The sequence below is a fragment of the Siniperca chuatsi genome, linkage group LG2 (genome assembly GCF_020085105.1).
Source record: "Siniperca chuatsi isolate FFG_IHB_CAS linkage group LG2, ASM2008510v1, whole genome shotgun sequence".
Classification (NCBI taxonomy): domain Eukaryota; kingdom Metazoa; phylum Chordata; class Actinopteri; order Centrarchiformes; family Sinipercidae; genus Siniperca; species Siniperca chuatsi.
The window spans coordinates 17987097-18004736 of NC_058043.1; the positions used below are offsets into that span (position 1 = coordinate 17987097).

Below are 17640 nucleotides of genomic sequence, written 5' to 3' on the forward strand. Positions count from 1 at the left end.
TAATGTCTGTGGGCATTAAAAATGGCTGGTGGCATTAGTAAAAAGTTGTGCATGTCAGTATATGGATGGTCTGTGTGTAGTTTGTGTGGATTAAATTTATAAATAATCTAGTTCTTCTTCTTGGATTTGGATAATGAGAGGCGGGAGTACAATAGAAAAAAAACAGGGAGATGAGATAAGAGAGCAAGGAAGAAACTTTGGCTAAATCTGCCAAACAGTCCTTGTGACTCTGTGTAAGCCCACTTGGCAATTCATGGCAATGTAATCAGTCTGGCAGCAAACAATGTGCCATTGATTTATGGCTATTCAAAACTTGCGTAAGCACAACAGAAGAGTTGCTGTCACCCAGCAACAACCCTTGAAAACAACTAATAAAATACACTCTGTTGGACCGCCCCATGCCTGGCTATTAGCATACATACACAAATACTGTAAGACAAAGGTAGGGAGGGAAGGAGAGACAGAAACACAAAGAGACAGAGTAAACTCTCAGCTCCATTACTCTGAGCCACTGCTGAAAATAACAACAGAGACCATAAAATCATAGTGACTGTGCTGCCTCATCTCCTCTGGTCCCACAGTGACACAGTAGTGGAGGTTAGCATGAATGACTGCACTCCCTCATGCATGCGCTATCAGCAGCCAGTGGTCCGTGGGAAGTCACACGTTCTTAATCCCTCTCTAATTGCTGGTCAGGGTGTGTCCTCACTCAACCCAGCTTGCCTTACATCTTAATGTCTTTGCCATTGATTTCCATCCCATTCTTACAAAAAGTCGTCTGCCAGGTCGTATAGGGTGAACGTGCAGCAGGTAACAGAACACAGTGGATATCTCCACCCTGATATCTACACAGAGCCACAGCCTAGATGCGCAGAGTAATTTCAGACTTCACAAACAACAAAGTGCTTACAGTGAAGTCAATTGGGCATATCTGATGTGTGGTAAGAAGTGCAGTTAACTGCCTCCAGTCATGGCTGTCTCAGGCTCACTGAGAGGAGAAGTTTCCATGCAATTAGTTCAAACAGCCTCTGCCAAGGCAAAAGAACTAAGTGTCAGTTTTTATAGCTCAGTATACTGTTCTGGACCAAAGCAGTGGGTAGAGAGAACGCTGCAAGGCTTTTAGGAGACAGGAATTCAAATTCCCAGAGTGTAGAAGTGTCAAAAAAGTCTGTCAAGTGAAAGCTGTATGTGTCAACATTATTTTTAGACTCTGTGAAACTTAACAGGAACTTAACAATTGGACTCTGCTCTTATTCAGTTTGTAAGGTATCATTCAATGATATTGGATTATCAATCCAATTTTGTTTACCTGTGTGTGTGTGTGTGTGTGTGTGTAATTGTCTATGTTGCGTCTCTTTGATATGTTGAACCTCTTTGTTGTGTTGTGTATTATATGTTTATATATTAAATGCATATACAATCATTAATTTAAACGTTTTTCACACAATATACATGTTTGTTTTCTTATACAAACAATGTTAAAACAAAAACAAGGCATTAAAAGAGTTATCATTTAATTCTAACAAATTTATATTGACCCAACTAAAAAAAATGCTAATTTGATCTAGATTCTGGATGCCTTGACTGTAATAAGTTATTCTAACTTTGTAATACAACTCTTTAAACAAATATTAAGACCTACAACTATGAAAGGGGACTTGATATACTGCAGCATACCACTTTGGTGTATTGGTTACAAGTATTCAAATATAATATAATAGAATAGAATAGAATAGAATAAAATAGAATAATACAATACATCAATTATTTGTGAGTAAATGAGTAACAATCAAAGTTAAAGTTTCATCAGATTTGATTGATAGTGGCTTGTCAACATAAGCTAACAACCTCACAACTGTCATCACATGATTCATATTTTAGCTAAATCCTGACTGGTGCATGGAAGTACATGAGATCACCTTTCTCCAACTGAGTCCCACCCTTTTCAAAACCAGTTAGAAGAGCACAGACAAAACTGAAAAGACAGAGATCTCTAGTGAAAGAACCAAAACTGTTCTAACTTTGGCAGAAAATGTTGAGTTCACGTATGACTATATCACTTATAATAAACTGACTGAGAAAACAGGTTTTCAGGGCATTTAAATAAAGCCACTTTCACAGTTTACAACAATGAACGTTCTAAGGCCAATGAGTGTGATTTATAGGGCGACTATAATCCCTCTGAGACTGAGCTGCACCTTAGGGAGAATTGAGCAAGAGAGGCATGCTGAGACATGCTGTATTACACAGGCTGGTTTCATTCACAACCCACTTACCCTTTCCTCCCACTGGACCAAGCGAAAAATGACGACATAGGCATTCAGCACATACTGTTTTGTCTCAACAAGAGCTTATCTTTTAATGATGAAATGATTACCTGCAAGTTTTTTCCTGTGTTTCCAGAAGTCCATATTGTTATGCTAAATAATTTAGTGGGCAGACCCATGCAGACTCCAGTGGGTCTAAAACTATCCAGTAACACCTCAACACTCCCAAGAAGACAGAGAGACTGGCTGCACACATGGTGTCCTTCACTGCTGCTTTGACATGAAAAATGGCTTGTCCAAGAGCAAGCGCTGGTGCCTATGTGTATTTTTGGGGAGGTTATAACTCTAAAAGGTCTAGAGTGAGGTGACATCTGGAGCTATAGATATTCTGGATCACACCTTCTCTCTCTGGTATTAAGTCAAGCGTTATTAATGTGCAATTAAATTTTCATCAGCACTGAAAAATAAATGAAGCGGAATATGTGTTTGGGAACAAGCCATTTCACCAATGCAACTCTTCAATTAAGCCTCTGAAAACAAGATTGCATTTAATGGCTGCCATTTAACCTCAATTTTACATTTTTTATGTTCTCTGTCTTGTATGGAAAACCAAACCATGAGGAAATGGCCCAATTTGTCAAACAATACCCACTTCCCTACCCTTTCTTTCATTCTAAAGTTTCTGGGCCCCTTAATTGTACACACCGTAGAGCATGTACTTTTGTGTTTAGCTGAGGACAAGAGCTTGCATGCTAATATGACCATGGGAGAAGGAGATCAATTGTGTTCCTATTTCTCTGTTTGAATGTGTAAAGAAATTCAAGCTGAATAACACAGTCACTGCAGAGGAGAGACATGAGCCAATGCTAAAATGTACAATGATGTATGTAAAGAACTTAGAGGCACTTTGTGAGGTGGAAACTGTGCTTGTTAACATTTTAAAAAAAACAAAAACAATATGTAATTATTTTACAAAAACAAAAGCATAAATGCAGAGTGGAGCCGATTATTCATTAATGATTGTGCCATGGACCATGTCTTGAGCCTATTATGAATTTGCTAAGTAAACATTGTTAGATTTAAAAAACAAAACATTATTATTATTTGGTCATACTCCTGACCTTTGTTTCATAAGTTACAGTCCCGTGAGCTCAGTGAACAGCAGCAGAGCCAAGTAAATATTCAGATTTAAACATATATTTGCTCATGTAGTCTCAATCAAATCAGGTTTGTGTTTGAATCAAACAAGAGAACAGCAAAATGAAAGATGACATTTAAACACAGATAACAGTGTTAGCATTTAGGAACAATAGTCTGTGTAATGAGTTCCATTCATAAAGTGCAAAGTGGTTTCTCTGTGTCCAGTATTCACAAATGTAATATCTAAGGCTAGCTAGCTCTGTGAAGTGGTACAGTTTTTAATTGCTTTTAAAAGCAAGGAAAGATAGGAGTAATAGTGAAAGTTTTCTTAGAAAAACCTAGAAGAAAACATAGAAATGTATTTTCTTATGTCTGAGAAACAGGCCAGTCTTCATCATTGTTATGTCTCTCACATTAATGAATGTTGTATTTTCTCCGTATCACATCTGTAGACCAAATCAAGTAATTTTAGGGTACAATGATCAATATGAGAATACAAATTACTGAATCTCCATCAAATTAAATATGGATATGATAATTGTACAATTATTTTCCTATTTTTAAGAGAGACGGTGTAGTCCCTCATTCGTCCAGGAGTGTTCTATCGTAGAAAAGGTTTCAGTCGTAGTCATCTGGACACTGTTTTCAGAATCAAGACGTTTCGGCTCCCATCCGGAAGTCATTCTCAATTGTGAAAAATGGACCGGGAACTCAGAAATTACTCTGTGTTACTTAAGCCCCTCTTTGAATAGAAATGGTGGTCTGAGATTTAATCTGCCCAAAGTCTGTCAGAGTGTATTATCACCTTGGTCAAGCCAATCATATGCTAATCGGGTACTTAACAGTGATGAGGGAGGTGCAGCCAGAAAACAATAGGCCTGATTACTGATTACTGGGCCATCATGGAAACAATTAGGTCAGTTTCAGGTGAAACTAGGCAGAGTAATCAACATATTCTCAGGTAGACTCCTTCCTGAGGGCAGGGCTTAAGTAACACAGAGTAATTTCTGAGTTCCCGGTGCATTTTTCACAATTGAGAATGACTTCCGGATGGGAGCCGAAACGTCTTGATTCTGAAAACGGTGTCCAGATGACTACGACTGAAACATTTTCTACGATATTTTTAAAAGAAAACATACTTTATATATTTTTTTGCTTTGCATATATTTTTATTTTACATTTGAGCTAATCTCTCAGCTGGATTTAAAAGAGAAGATTACTACCCAGCCATGTACCTAGGTTTTTCTTACTGTTAGATGTGTGGATAGCAAAATGAGGAATAACAGCAATATGTGTTTGTGTGAATAAAACACATTTAGTGTAACATTTAAAACAAAGGATTCATGAGAAATTCACGAAGAACATCAAAAGCATATTTTCTGCTAATTGCTGGGGTACAAAAGATAGTGTCATCTGCCTGAATGGAAAATGATGTTATTTATATACACTGGCAATAACAGAGGACCCAGAATGGACCCTTGAGGAACCCCATTGTCAATTTCAAGGGGGGGTTGCTTTAACATCCTGCCTGCCAGCCTGAGTTATTAGATGTAATAAACCAGCTTTTATCAACATAAACCAATCCAAAACAATGTGTCTTATTAAAAGCCTTTGGCAAAAATTGTTTTATTTAAAAGGGCAGTGGCTGATATTATGGTCTGACTGCTATAAAACCACCACAGATTACAGTTTCCAAAATGGCCAGAGAGTTAAATAAACACCACGAGGATAGTAATTATTGCAGGGCTTTTGTATTAATTGCAGTAAATTTTGGTAGGTGTACCTTGCAAACTAAAACCAGTAACTCTTTTTCAATTTTCCTTTCTTGTTGATCTAACACACTAATATCTCTGATGCCAGGAGGTCCGCCAGTCAGCATGAATCCCAGAGGACCTGGTGTTGGAGGATGCTTTGTCTGTGTGGTTAATGGTTTCAGAAAGCTCAAGTGAGAACTGTGGGGTACTGAGTGTCTTAAAAGGAGCATTTCTTTAAGCAATGTGATTGAATAATTAAGAAAAATAATTAAGGGCTTCAGTAATTCAAGGTCAGAGATGGAGCAGGTTCTTTCATTGGATGAGCTGAATAAATTATGCAGGGAAGGAGGTATTTAAAATTTCTTTGAGTAATGAATCAGCAATCTTTTGTGGGAATACCAGGCATGCTACCGGAGGTTTCAGGTCTTCCTAACATATTTCTGTGCACACAAATGTGACTGATACACCAATGACACATGATGAAAGTAATTTAAATTGCATCTGAAAATAAAGCTTGACACGCTCACTGGAAGTGCAGCACATAATTTGTGGAACTTTTCCTTTTCACTCTCTCTGCTAAATGTAGGGTGACTGAAAAGGGCAACATCTCTTCATGTTGCAGATTCTCCAAACAGCTGTTGTATTGGTAATATGCATGGGTAGTTATTTAACATTTTTAATTGAACATTGACCCAGTCATATCTTTCGTAAAGTCAGTTCGCTTAAAAATGCTGTTATCATGACTATATCCATTGATCCAGCAAAGTGAAGTACTCTTGTTCCTGGAGTGTGAGCTATGAGCCTGACAATGAGCTGGATGATTGAATACTGAACTGGAAATGAGGCAGGGGTGGCTAAGGAAGCCAAGAGGGGATGACCGTTGAAAGGAGGGGGCGTTTTGTGATGGTCTTTAAATATATATTTTGTGCAGTAGAGTTTCCTGCAGTCCTGACATGGATTCAACTCTAACAATAAGTGTCAATCTTTTCATCCTCTCTGGTGTTGCCAATGAAAAACAAACATTCAATAACTACCCCAAGAGACCAGCTTCCAGACAGTACTGGCTTGGGAACAAGTATCTGACTGAGAGAAATAAAGGGAGACAATGAGGGCTGTCATGAAACAAACAAAAAGGGTTTTAATTGACTCGCCACAAGAACAGCACCAGAGTCTTTTCTTCTCAGGAAAGTACAACTAGTTAAGATTATTGATTCAAGTGGAGTAACAAAATTAGTTTCCAATGTCATGCTATTCAATACACACTGATGAATAAGTAAGACTTTGCCAAGAGCTTTGATGTTCAGCTCTAAGTACCCCCACCCCACCCCCACTACTGAAAATGACAGATTAAAAGCAGGTTAAAAGAAAGTCAGACATCCAATCAAGCCAGTCTCAAAGAGAGATTTGTGCTTGCCTCTGGATGTTAAACTAAATTCCACCCCCCTGGTTTGTCTTAAACTATTTTCTAAATGTAAACCCTAATCATTAGGACCAAACTCTACTCAGCAACCTGCCCTGAACCTTTTGATGAAGAAATCATTATTTAAAACTTAAGTAGTATAGGCCTGTTGGCTGTGTGCCAATGCTACCCTCTCTCGGGTTACCTACTACTTTCACTTGATCTGCCCTGGTAGTGTGGCAATAAGAAAAGCTGAGTTGTACCTTAGCAGCAAATGATGAGCTTGGCTTCTCCAAGAGGTCCCAGAGTTTCTTCCTCTTTTCAGAACAACATGTGGTTGTAAACTCCTCTCCTCCCCTCTCCCTCATGTTCTCGGCCTCTCTTTTAAGCTCTTCGTTCATCTGCTCCTTTTTCTGGTGATACCTGGCCTGGCAGCAGGACTCCAGGTAGATCTCGTCGATGCCCCAGAAGTCCAGCTCTTGACTGAACGAGAGGGCGCACATCTCCTCCATCATGTGCAACTTTCCGGTGCGGTAGAAGTTCAGAATGGAGGTGAAGGCGCCGGGGTGCCTGTCGAAAAAGTACTCGTTGTTATCCAAGCTGTAGTCGTCGCATATCTCCATGATAGAGTCGTGGGTGTTGCAGTCTCTCAGTTTGCCCAGTCTTGTGCGGGGCAGCCGGTCCAGCGTCCTCCACAGGACTTCGTGGATAAGACCCCCGACGTTGAGCCTCACTCGGCGGGTGTGGGTCTTGCTGCGGATGATGTCCATCGTATCCGGTGGCAGCGAGGTGGCCGACCGAGACCCCGCTTTGATCATCTTCACTCAAGTCACTCGGTCACTTGGAAGGACTGGAAGATACAGCCTGATAGATTAAGAAGACATGGGCCTGTAGAAGACCACATCAGGGTCCCCCTCGCTTCGTCTTGTGGCTGTAATAAAAGGGAGGGAAAAGGAAATGATTTAGGCGCTGTTGAACAGCCAGTGCCGGTGTCCTACAGTAGCAATGTCAGGTGGTTTATCCACTCATCAGAGAACCAAATAGATATTTTAATCAGCTTTAACAGGCACAGCCGCTTTTCTTGCTGACAAGGGTGGCGGGTGGCGGGGGGGAGGAAGCCAATGATAAACTGGACTCCACTTGTGAGAGCTGTCCGGTGCTGAAACGCCCGTCGGTCACGCTACAGACCGGCGTCTGTCGCTGTCCACGGACTCTAGTGCTGAAACGTCGCAGCTCGGGTAGGACAGCGATCAATCCCGTATTCAAAGGCAATGTAGTTGTGAAAGACAAACGTGAATGCGTTGCTGAACTGTTCTTTAGAGGGATGTTAAGCTGGACTAATACTGACACCGATTATCAACTTTGCTTAAGAGCCCATAACACATTATATCATCCCCTAAGACCAGGCTGCCCTTACAAGTCAATTGTAGTTATGTTTGCTCACGTATAGTTTCAAAAGCACAATTATACCAATATATAAAGTTAATTTTAGCTGAGGCAAACATGCCATAATTACTTAATTCTTTTTTGAAATATATAATATACCTTCATGAGCTGGCAGTCGAACTAGTAAATATTGTAATGATGGCCAGCTATGCCAAATAGAGGCAGGATATACTATATCAAAGTGGTTATAAAACCCTATCGCCTATGAAAATGAAACCTGAAGACAAAATAGATTCAAATACAATAAAGAAATATGATACATACGTGTCTTCCTTATATACCGATTCATCTCATGGACGGACATCAGCGACATTTCAAGAGTAAACGCGTTAAAACATATATCCATCCAGGTCTCCGGCGCTCTGCTGTGTGCTGATGGAGGCATCATGAGCTACGTAGTGACATGTCAAAAAATATAGTTGTTTTACACAGACATCCCCATGTCCAGTCTGCCCTGTCCACCCCTCCCGGGGCGAATCAACAAGTAGACTCTTGAGAGTAGCCAGGAATACTCTCGGTACCTCTCTCCTCTACCTGCTCACAGTGTGAGTGCCTGCTGGCCGGCCGGCGCCTGTGACTGTGAACGGGAGCGGGAGCAGGGGCAGGGGCTGATTTCACTCAGGCTCCTCCAGCGACTGCAGCCCATGTGAGTTTAACCCTCACAGAGCCAGCGAGCCACAGCTCAGTGCATCTATAATGCATTTCTCGCCTTGTACAGCAGTGTAATAGGCCAGCAAACAATGTTATAGGAATTCACATCCTTTGCCACAACTGGATCAAAATCATTTTAAGAAGGTACTATAGGCCCATAACTTTTACAACAAAACTGTAATTCTACCAGGATTATTATACATCAAATTTAAAGTAAGGCCACTGAACACACCACATATCCCTATAGGGCTAGGTGATAAAAAAGCACCACACTCAGACATACTGTAAGGCATCCTAGGAATATTATAGTGATCTTAGTTTTCCCTGGATGGTAGTCTGTGAATGTGTACTCAACTGGAAAATGGTGAAAAAATACAATATCTGATATAAGTACAACAGTACAATTCAGTCTTTGCAGAGACAACCCATCTGTCAGGTTCAGTGGAAAAGTTACTCATTAATCCACACAAAAGGACTCAACACTCAGGACATCCAAATTTATTGGGGCTTAAGTGGGCTGATTTTGTCCATGATTGCGTCCTAACTTTGTATTTAATCAAAACATCATGGCTTCAACATGACGTGGACTGTCAGAAATGCTAAAATGTGAGTAGAAATAAGAGCATGTTCTTTGTTGTTCCCTCACAAAGCTGCACTGTACCTTACAATCTGTGGTCTACGGTGGATCTGCACCTGCTAGCAAGTGATCAGTTGCTTTCCAAATAACATATAAATCTAAACTTTCCACTCAGCTTCACTCTGCAAACAGCGGGCATGTGTCAGTGTGACAGATGTGTGGCCGGCTCTGTTTACAGTACAGTCTCCTCACTGCACTCGTGCTCTGTATTTAACATACAGAACCGTGCTCCTAAGCTTAACTTTATACAGCTCTTAAAAATGACACCTTGTGAACACTAGTCGAAGCAGCACGAACAAATGTGGCTGTAAAGGACTTGAACTAATCATTTTACCCCAAAACTCAAAGAAATTTGACAACACAAGATTATACACAATGTATCATTTTCATTTATTGATAAATAACAAAATAATTACATGCTGTATAACATAAATATAGAATACAAAAGTACAAAGGGCATATTGACACTATAAACAATGCGCATGTTTTGAAATGTGCATGCAAGATATGTGTTCTGCTTGTTTTTTAAGTCCTAGTGTGTATTTTTAGGTTTATATCGGACAAGCAAGTCCCCCTCTGGTTGTAGCATCCCAAATCCATAACGACTGGCATTTACCTCCGGCATCTTAGCATTTGGGTCAGACAGCTCCAAATCATAGTTAGTCAACACCATGTAAACAAACCTGAGGATTAAACACAGATGAAACTTGAAATTAGAACACTAAGGTAACAAACTCATCCAGCGTGGAACATTTTAAGGACTTAACCGATCTTAAAGTTATGTGATGCACTAATTCTAGGACACTCACTGTCTGATGGTATTTATGGCAAACTGCTTTCCAACACAGCCATTGGTCCCTGCGCCCCACGGCATGGTGTAATATTTCAGCCGCCTCCCTCCTTTATAAAAATCTCTCTTCACTGATCCATCTTCATTCAGGAAGCGATCATACTTGTATTTCTGGAAAGGAAACACATTTTTTGAAGGAAACATTAGATGCAAGCAATTAGAAAAGTACAGATTTATCTATGGAAATTAGCTTAATTATACAGTTTAATGTCTGTTTGTCTAATTTCTTTCTTTCTTAATGCAGCCTAACTGCAATGTCCTTCCCACGACTATTAGCTGTGTTTCTGTTCCCGTGCTCGGCTAATCCCTCACTGGTCCACAGCTCTGGGTTTGACCTCGCACTGGGTAATACGGGGTCAGCCTAGGCGTTGTTTCCACCTTACATAAACAACTCCACTAATTACACTTAAATCTGCCTCCAACTAGTCCCAAAGACTATTACTACTATTCCTATTGGCAGCACAGGAAGGTTTTGATAGAGCGAAGAGGTTGGAAACAGGAAAGCCGTTAAACAAGACAGGACAACAAACCTGTGGCTCTTGGTAAATCTCAGGGTCCATCTGAGGGCTGTTGAAGGGGAACAAACACACCCTGTCTCCTTTCCTTAGCAGGTACTCTTGGCCATCAGACATGTGGAGGGTCTTTTCCTGCACTACCTCTCTGGTGATGAAGGGGGCAGCAGTGAGTCTAAGTGTCTCATCCAAAGCACTATCTGGGAAGGGCCAGAAAGAAATGTTGGTAATAACAGCAAAAGTGCAGCAGAATTGTTCCTCAAAAATATTTCTGCAGTATTTCTCTAATTTTTATGGATTTTTGTTACTAATTTTCATACTTTCTATGATGCCTATTTGGATTTATAAACTCCCGATTTCTTGATTTAATAAGTTTGCTTTTTCTTCTTTTCCATTATTGTTTTACACGAAATTGTGATTGTGTGCACTAAATGTGTACATAATCTCTATTATTCCAGATTTCATTCTGTAGACTACAGTATATGTTGCGCACTGAAAAAAAAGTGAATCTAGACTTTTGTCTCTACCTCATAGTTCTGACAATAGGAACAACCTACTACCAATAAATGTCTCTCTGTTTACACAAGCTGGGATCAAGCCCTCACCAAACACAGGGGTGTTCACAGGTCTGTCCAGTAGAGAGGTCTCTGAGGTTTCCATCTCCCGCTTCACTGCTGTCAGAGCCTCAGGATTTGTCAACAAGTAGCCCAACAGCCAAAATGCAGCAGGACCAACATTACCCTGGAAACAAACAAAGACTCACATGACGAGAATGATAAGGTTGTCTCTCTCACTCTGGCGTTGCATAGTGACAGCGCAGGTGGTTATTTGGTATTAGCAAATAAGAACATCACATGACATCCATAGTACTCATGTCTATCTTTTGTTGGAGTTGCAACAAAGCACACATTTCAATTGAAGTTAAGTTCAATTAAATAAATAAAACCTTATGAATCTTTAGTGCTGACGAGATACAAAAGAACGGCTTCCTTTCATGCGCCTGGGATGAAAGGAGCCATGCTCTGGATAGTCTCACTACTGGCAAAGCGCAGCGCGGTAATGGTTTACTTAAAAAGGAAAGCCATTGGAAACCTGAGGTCCCCTGCCATCTGCCTGCATCCAAGGGCAGGGCATCGAAGCTATTCAGTTTTACGGCAAACCACAGTGCTGTCTGCCAGAAGTAGACACATAAAATAGTAAACACTGTGGAAATATAACATAGTGAGTACATTTCTACTAAATTGCCTCTTAAATCACTGCAAATAAACTACAAAGAGTAATTAATGATTACTTTACAATTCATAAACACTGCTGATGATAGAACTTGTGTATCCATTAAAGCATCTGTCACATGAACATGACATTATCCAAACTTTTGGCAGGAGTATCACAGACCTGAGTGTGGGAAACCTTCCTTAGATGCAGAAATATTTTACTGTATGTTTGAACTTAATAATCTTACATTGACTGGGATTACATTACTGCCTTAACTGTCAAACAAATCCTCTGTATGTCCAAGTACATCATGCAAATACATGTTAATTTCTCTCACTAAAGTTTTAGGGAAATTCAAAATGTTACTCAGAAACAACTAAAAGTTATGACTCAAAACTCGTAATTAAATAGAAAAAAAACACTGTCACGGACAAGTGCAAAAAAGGATGAGTAAGCAGCCTCGGTAAGGCAAATGTTGAAGTAAATATCTGATTAACACCTTTGATGCAATAAACCCCTCCAGCAGGGCTGTAGGCAAGACTGTATGAGTCAATACCAAGTCCAGTTAAATGTCCTTCCCATGCGAAGAGATGCAGGTATGTGCACACTGCTCCATAACCCGACTTTTAAACATACAACAAACCAATTTAAAGGTTTTTGACTTTTGAATTATTTGCATTTTCATAAAAAGATTCTTCAGAAGAAACACCTTAAACTGTGTACTGTAGTGACAGAGAAAAATATCAATAAAGCTGCCATTTCTTTTATTTTGACGCAAGTCGAATAGTCATGTCAACGTTCAGCATTTTGAAGTCCAACACCATTAAAAAGTAGTCTCAAGAATGACAGTGTTCAATTACAATCCTCTTTCTTATATTCCTGAAGCCATTTCATGGCTTTCCCACTCAAAGGCAGAATAAGTGCTGTAAAAGCAGAGGTGAACAGCGTTCTCATGTGCCTAATAAGAATACTGCTATTGCACCCCTACACCTCTATCTCGGTCTCTTTGAATTCAAGTCTCGTTGGAGACAGAAACAACCTCACAGAGACACAGTGGTGATCAAGTTCATCTGACTGAGCAGGCAACTGGCCTAATCTCTGGAGGTGTTCGCCAACTGAAATTCTCCCTGTACTCACAGAATGCCTTTCTTCTGACGTCTGACTCACCTGTGTGGCCCAGAGTTGCATCAGTACAGCCTTCTTCTGCGTCTCCTCGTCGGTCCCCTCCTCCTGCAGGAGCCGCCTGTAGGCGTGAAGCCAAGGGCTCGACCCCGAGTCCTCAGTCAGACCTGCTGGAGCCAAAAGCTCCCACAGTTTCTGCCGAACACTCTGGGCTGTCCTCTTCTCCTCTGCCACACAGATAAACATCACAAAGTAGGTGAGCGAGTGAGTCCCAGACAAAACAGAAACAGATGAGCTCAACCGGAATGTCTACTATATATACATTTTTTTGAGTAGCATAAAGGGAACTACAAACAGAATCTCATTATACAACCCTGTGTTGTAAAATGATCAAAATATATCTTGTATCTTGAAATGCCAGATACATAAACTTATTATTGTGCGCAAGAGGTGGGAACATTATTTCAGGTATGACAGACACGACTGGAAGAGGTACACAATAATATTGTAATTGGCTGACTTTCCTGTATGGTGTGTGTGGAACAGATGCAATTAGAGACAATGATACAGTACACAAACAAGACAAGGCCTGGGGAAGTCAGGGGTATGAAGTAACAGACAAATGAGCTACCAGTACAAGTTATATCACAGTCTGCAGAGGACTGGGATGATGAATTGTGAATCGTGAAAGTCTTCAAAAACATTAACAGGCTCCTAGACGTTATGTAAGTGAAACTCGCCATGGCAACCACAAAACAAATCTGAGGGAACGTCCATTGATGATGTCAAACCGACCAGGCGAGACACAGTGACACATTTAAACAGCGAAGACTCACGTAACAACCTTTTTTCATTTGTCACATTTCATCACAGTGCTTTCAGAAAACTGCAGGCAGTTTTGAAGCAGTTGATTGTGAGAGGTGTTTTCAGTGTCACTACCTGGCTTCAGTGTGCCTCTTGCCATTTTGGTTAAGAGACCCTCAAACTTCTTGTACTCCTTGTAGACACTTGAGGGATCTGTGCCATTGTTGTTTTGTTCTCCTCCAAACAGCGTCAGGTACCCCGCCCTGTAGAGAAAGGAGAGATGTGAAGTGGGAATTGCGGGACTCTCCGGTTGATGAATGGCGACCATTTTTGTGTTGATGGAAAGATAACCAGCACACGCAGTTTTTCACCCACATCCTACATTCACCTCGCTGTGTTTACAAACAGAAGACAACAGGATTGACTGATGTGTAAACTGTTTAGCTGAAGGCCTTTGCCTCTTTTGACATAGTTAAGTGTGTGTGTGTGTGTGTGTGTGTGTGTGTGTGTGTCGGAGCAGAGGGCTCTCTTACTTGAAGAGTAAGCTGTAAGATAAGTTGAACAGTCCCTCCTCTTTCCAGTCTTTCTGGTTCGGAGGCATCTCAGCTTTCAGCAAGCCCTGCAGGTATCTGTTCATGGTGCATTTCAGGACAATTAAATTCATTCCCAGGAAGTGCCTGCAAAAAAGGTATTGTCAAAGAGATAAAAAAAAAGTTACCTGCTGTACCATAGAAGGGAGTCCTGTAAATCACTGATTGATGGTGTTGTTTAAAACAGTGTAATTAGCTTACTCAGTGACACACATTATTAAAGCTACCTATTGACTTAGTTGCCCTACCTCTTTTCTGTGAAGTAGGCTAAGACTTAGGTTTTATATTTATAAAATGTGGGTTAGGTGGTAACAAGATGAGCAAAGAAAGGAGGGGAAAGCTGCATGCTCATGTATCTCAGATGCAACCCGAAGAAAGCAGTGTGTCCCAACGTCAATCGTTTAAACCTTAAAATAAAAACCACAGCATCGACTGTGTAGCTTTCCACTCCTTTCTTGGATCTCTGCCTGTGAGCCACTCTCTTACTGGAATAGGTGCTCGTTATCTTTCATTTCTACACAATAAACAAAACAAAACAAAAACCCTGCGTAGATGACAACTGAGCAATAACAAAACAAGAAGCCCTAAAAATAGATTTCCAAAAATGGGAAGGATGTGGAAATATCCACAGTGATAGTATTCATGAGACTTGAGCGGGCGGATTTATCAAACTAATTTTCGCTTCTACATTAACATGAAATTAAAATAAAAATACACAAGCTTTCAGTTTAGAGTTTAAAATAATAAGGACATTACTTTTTCATCATTTCTTTTACTTTAGCCGGCTGATTATGTGGGAGCCGCAGGTTGAAGATCCTCTCCATGAGCACCTGCGCATAGCGTGTAAAGTCCAGGGAATCCGAGTCGTCAATGACTGTGTCGTATGAGTGCGGATCCAGCAGCACAGTCACGTAACGTCCGGCAGCACGCACCTGTGGATCAGTGAAAATGTATGAGAGACGTGCAGGTGTAATGCAGTAAATTATTTTTGCAAGCATTTATGAGTGTTTAACTGTTTTATAAAATGCGGTGAATAACCACTGAACGTGTATAATATCTGATAGAACAAAACTTTGTAGTGTTATCTTACGATAATCTGGAGCAAGCAGTGGCACACACACTGACATGTAGGCAATATGAATAAACATACACTCTTGATTAATCTTCATGTAAAGTCCAGGGGAGACCTTCCAGAGCCTGTCCTTTCAATTTCGGATGGGTGTTGTGACAATAAGAAGCAATCTCATACTCAGGTCCATTTAGTAGCTGTTCTAGAGCTTTCGATTGTATCATACTATCTTCTTCAGCGGAAATGTTCAAATTTCCTTTTTTTCTGGGCAGTTTAAAGACTTTGAAGCTGAACTTTTACACTAATATGGAGAAGACAACCTTAAAAGTGCTCAGAAAAATGAACAGTAAGTACCTACAGAGGTGAGATTGTTGTGTGAAATGTACATCGTCTTTAGATTTCTTCTACTCACTGTGAAAATGTCGCCATGTTTCAGCTTCATTCGATTCAAGAATTTGGAAGCATCTTTTCCAAATTCAAGTGCATGGCCTAACCATGGGATAACTCCTTTGTCTAGAGGTGGATCACTCTTGGATCTAAAGAAAAAAATACAAATAAATAGTGAAACCGATTTTGCATTTTTTAAATAGTTGCTACTTTTAAGAGGCTTATCTGTCTGTTTGGCACTTTATCCTACTGACATGACACTGGGGACACTACATAAACATACAGGACAATAAACAACACAGTGATAATATCTTATTTGAGACATGCATATTCTTTATTGTCTGCCTCATTGATATAACACTAGTATTTGGTCTTCCAGCTTCCATCAGTGGGCACACAGTGCAGTCTGTGTTTGTATGACTAACCTTTTATCATGACATTATGGTTATAGAAGAAAATGTGAACAGAACAATAACAGGCATTAGTTTTAAAATTATCATTACATCACAAATACATAACAGATTTGTTTGTAATTGCCTCAAATAACAACAAAAAGCAGTGAGCTGTAAATATTCCCTATAAGGAGACTTCTACACTTGAACACTGTAGTAGTTTAACCACATTCCTTAGACTGAAGTAGGAACAACCCATTATACTAAGAAAATAAATGGGTGTGCTTACGGTAATAAAAACGCGTGCTGAGTCCTTTATTAGCCTATTATCACCACAATGTTGTTATTATTGATGAACTCCTTAGAAAACCAGCCACGAATTTACATTGGAATTGACAGCAAAAACACAATAAAGTAAATAAATAAAGTAGTTGACAAGAGCATATCAGGTCCAGTGTCAAAAGGAACAAGCTTTTCATTGTTTTGGGCAAATAAAACAATATTTACAATATGTATATAGGCCAATGCAAGTGAATCAAATAGTAGTCTAACTTACCTCGATCTCTGTGTGAGAATAAAATAAAGCAGAACAACTTGGACGAGCAGAAAAATGGTCCAGATCATCTCGTGTGTTTACTTCCCCGCTCCGCAGTCACTGGAGTAACCTCAGCCCTCACATGGCCTTTTAAGAGAAGAGATCTCCTTACGTCACTGTGTCGCCTCAAACGCCAGTCATAACATCTACAGGCTGCTCATTGTTACTATACAACTGCCTATACTCACTGACGTTATGCCCGTCATCGTGAGTAACCCGCGACCCAGTGACTTTGATTGACACCAGGAAACAAAACCATATTAATTTAATTCCCATTAAAGCACGTTTTACAGGCTGTTCAGCTAACTCGTATTTATTCCTGGAAATTTATGCCAGACAAAAAATGTTGGTAGTGACCTAGAAAGAGCATACGTTTAAAAAAATATATATATATATATATATATATATATATATATATTTATATATATATAAATATATATATATATTTATATTTATATATAAATATATATATATATTTATATTTATATATATATTTATATTTATATTTATATATATATTATCAGTTGGGTAAAACAATGCAACAGATTTCATTCAATTTCATTGGTGGGAAAAGTATCCGCACTTATATCTGCCTGAAATGTTCAGGCTCAAACTCCTAAAAACAATTATCATTAATCACGTTTAAAGTACAATAGTTAAAAATAGCATCATTCTCCCATTTGTGACCTGTAGTTCATTCCTACTATCAAAACCCGAATTAACTCTACATCAAATTCAACCGACTGTGCGTGTCTGTGTTTGTTTCCTGCTTGTTTCTTTGTTTTCATTAGTTATGGGAAGAATTGCTAA

At 39.7% G+C, this 17640-nt stretch overlaps 2 protein-coding genes across 3 annotated transcripts in view; both read right to left on the minus strand.

Moving 5' to 3' along the window:
• The window catches only part of LOC122888659 (potassium voltage-gated channel subfamily B member 1-like), a 38634-nt gene extending 29841 nt beyond the window's left edge, over positions 1-8793 (minus strand). The window contains exons 1-2 of one of the 2 annotated variants that reach the window (XM_044223362.1): positions 8271-8793; positions 6824-7491 (exon numbers count right to left, since the gene is read on the minus strand). In XM_044223362.1, the coding sequence (XP_044079297.1) occupies positions 6824-7378 (555 nt within the window). In that variant the 5' untranslated portion in view covers positions 7379-7491; positions 8271-8793. Of the gene's footprint in view, positions 1-6823; positions 7810-8270 lie in introns of those variants that run through there. The other variant, XM_044223372.1, reaches the window with a different exon arrangement.
• Positions 8794-9665: 872 nt separating this feature from the next.
• LOC122862985 (prostacyclin synthase-like) lies at positions 9666-17129 on the minus strand. The gene is made up of 10 exons (XM_044168935.1): positions 16792-17129; positions 15869-15992; positions 15144-15319; positions 14331-14474; positions 13933-14060; positions 13039-13220; positions 11262-11397; positions 10675-10856; positions 10104-10255; positions 9666-9977 (listed from the first exon to the last, which is right to left on the minus strand). The coding sequence occupies exons 1-10, from the start codon at positions 16857-16859 to the stop codon at positions 9827-9829; spliced, it is 1443 nt and encodes a 480-aa protein (XP_044024870.1). The 5' UTR covers positions 16860-17129; the 3' UTR covers positions 9666-9826.
• Positions 17130-17640: the final 511 nt, after the last annotated feature.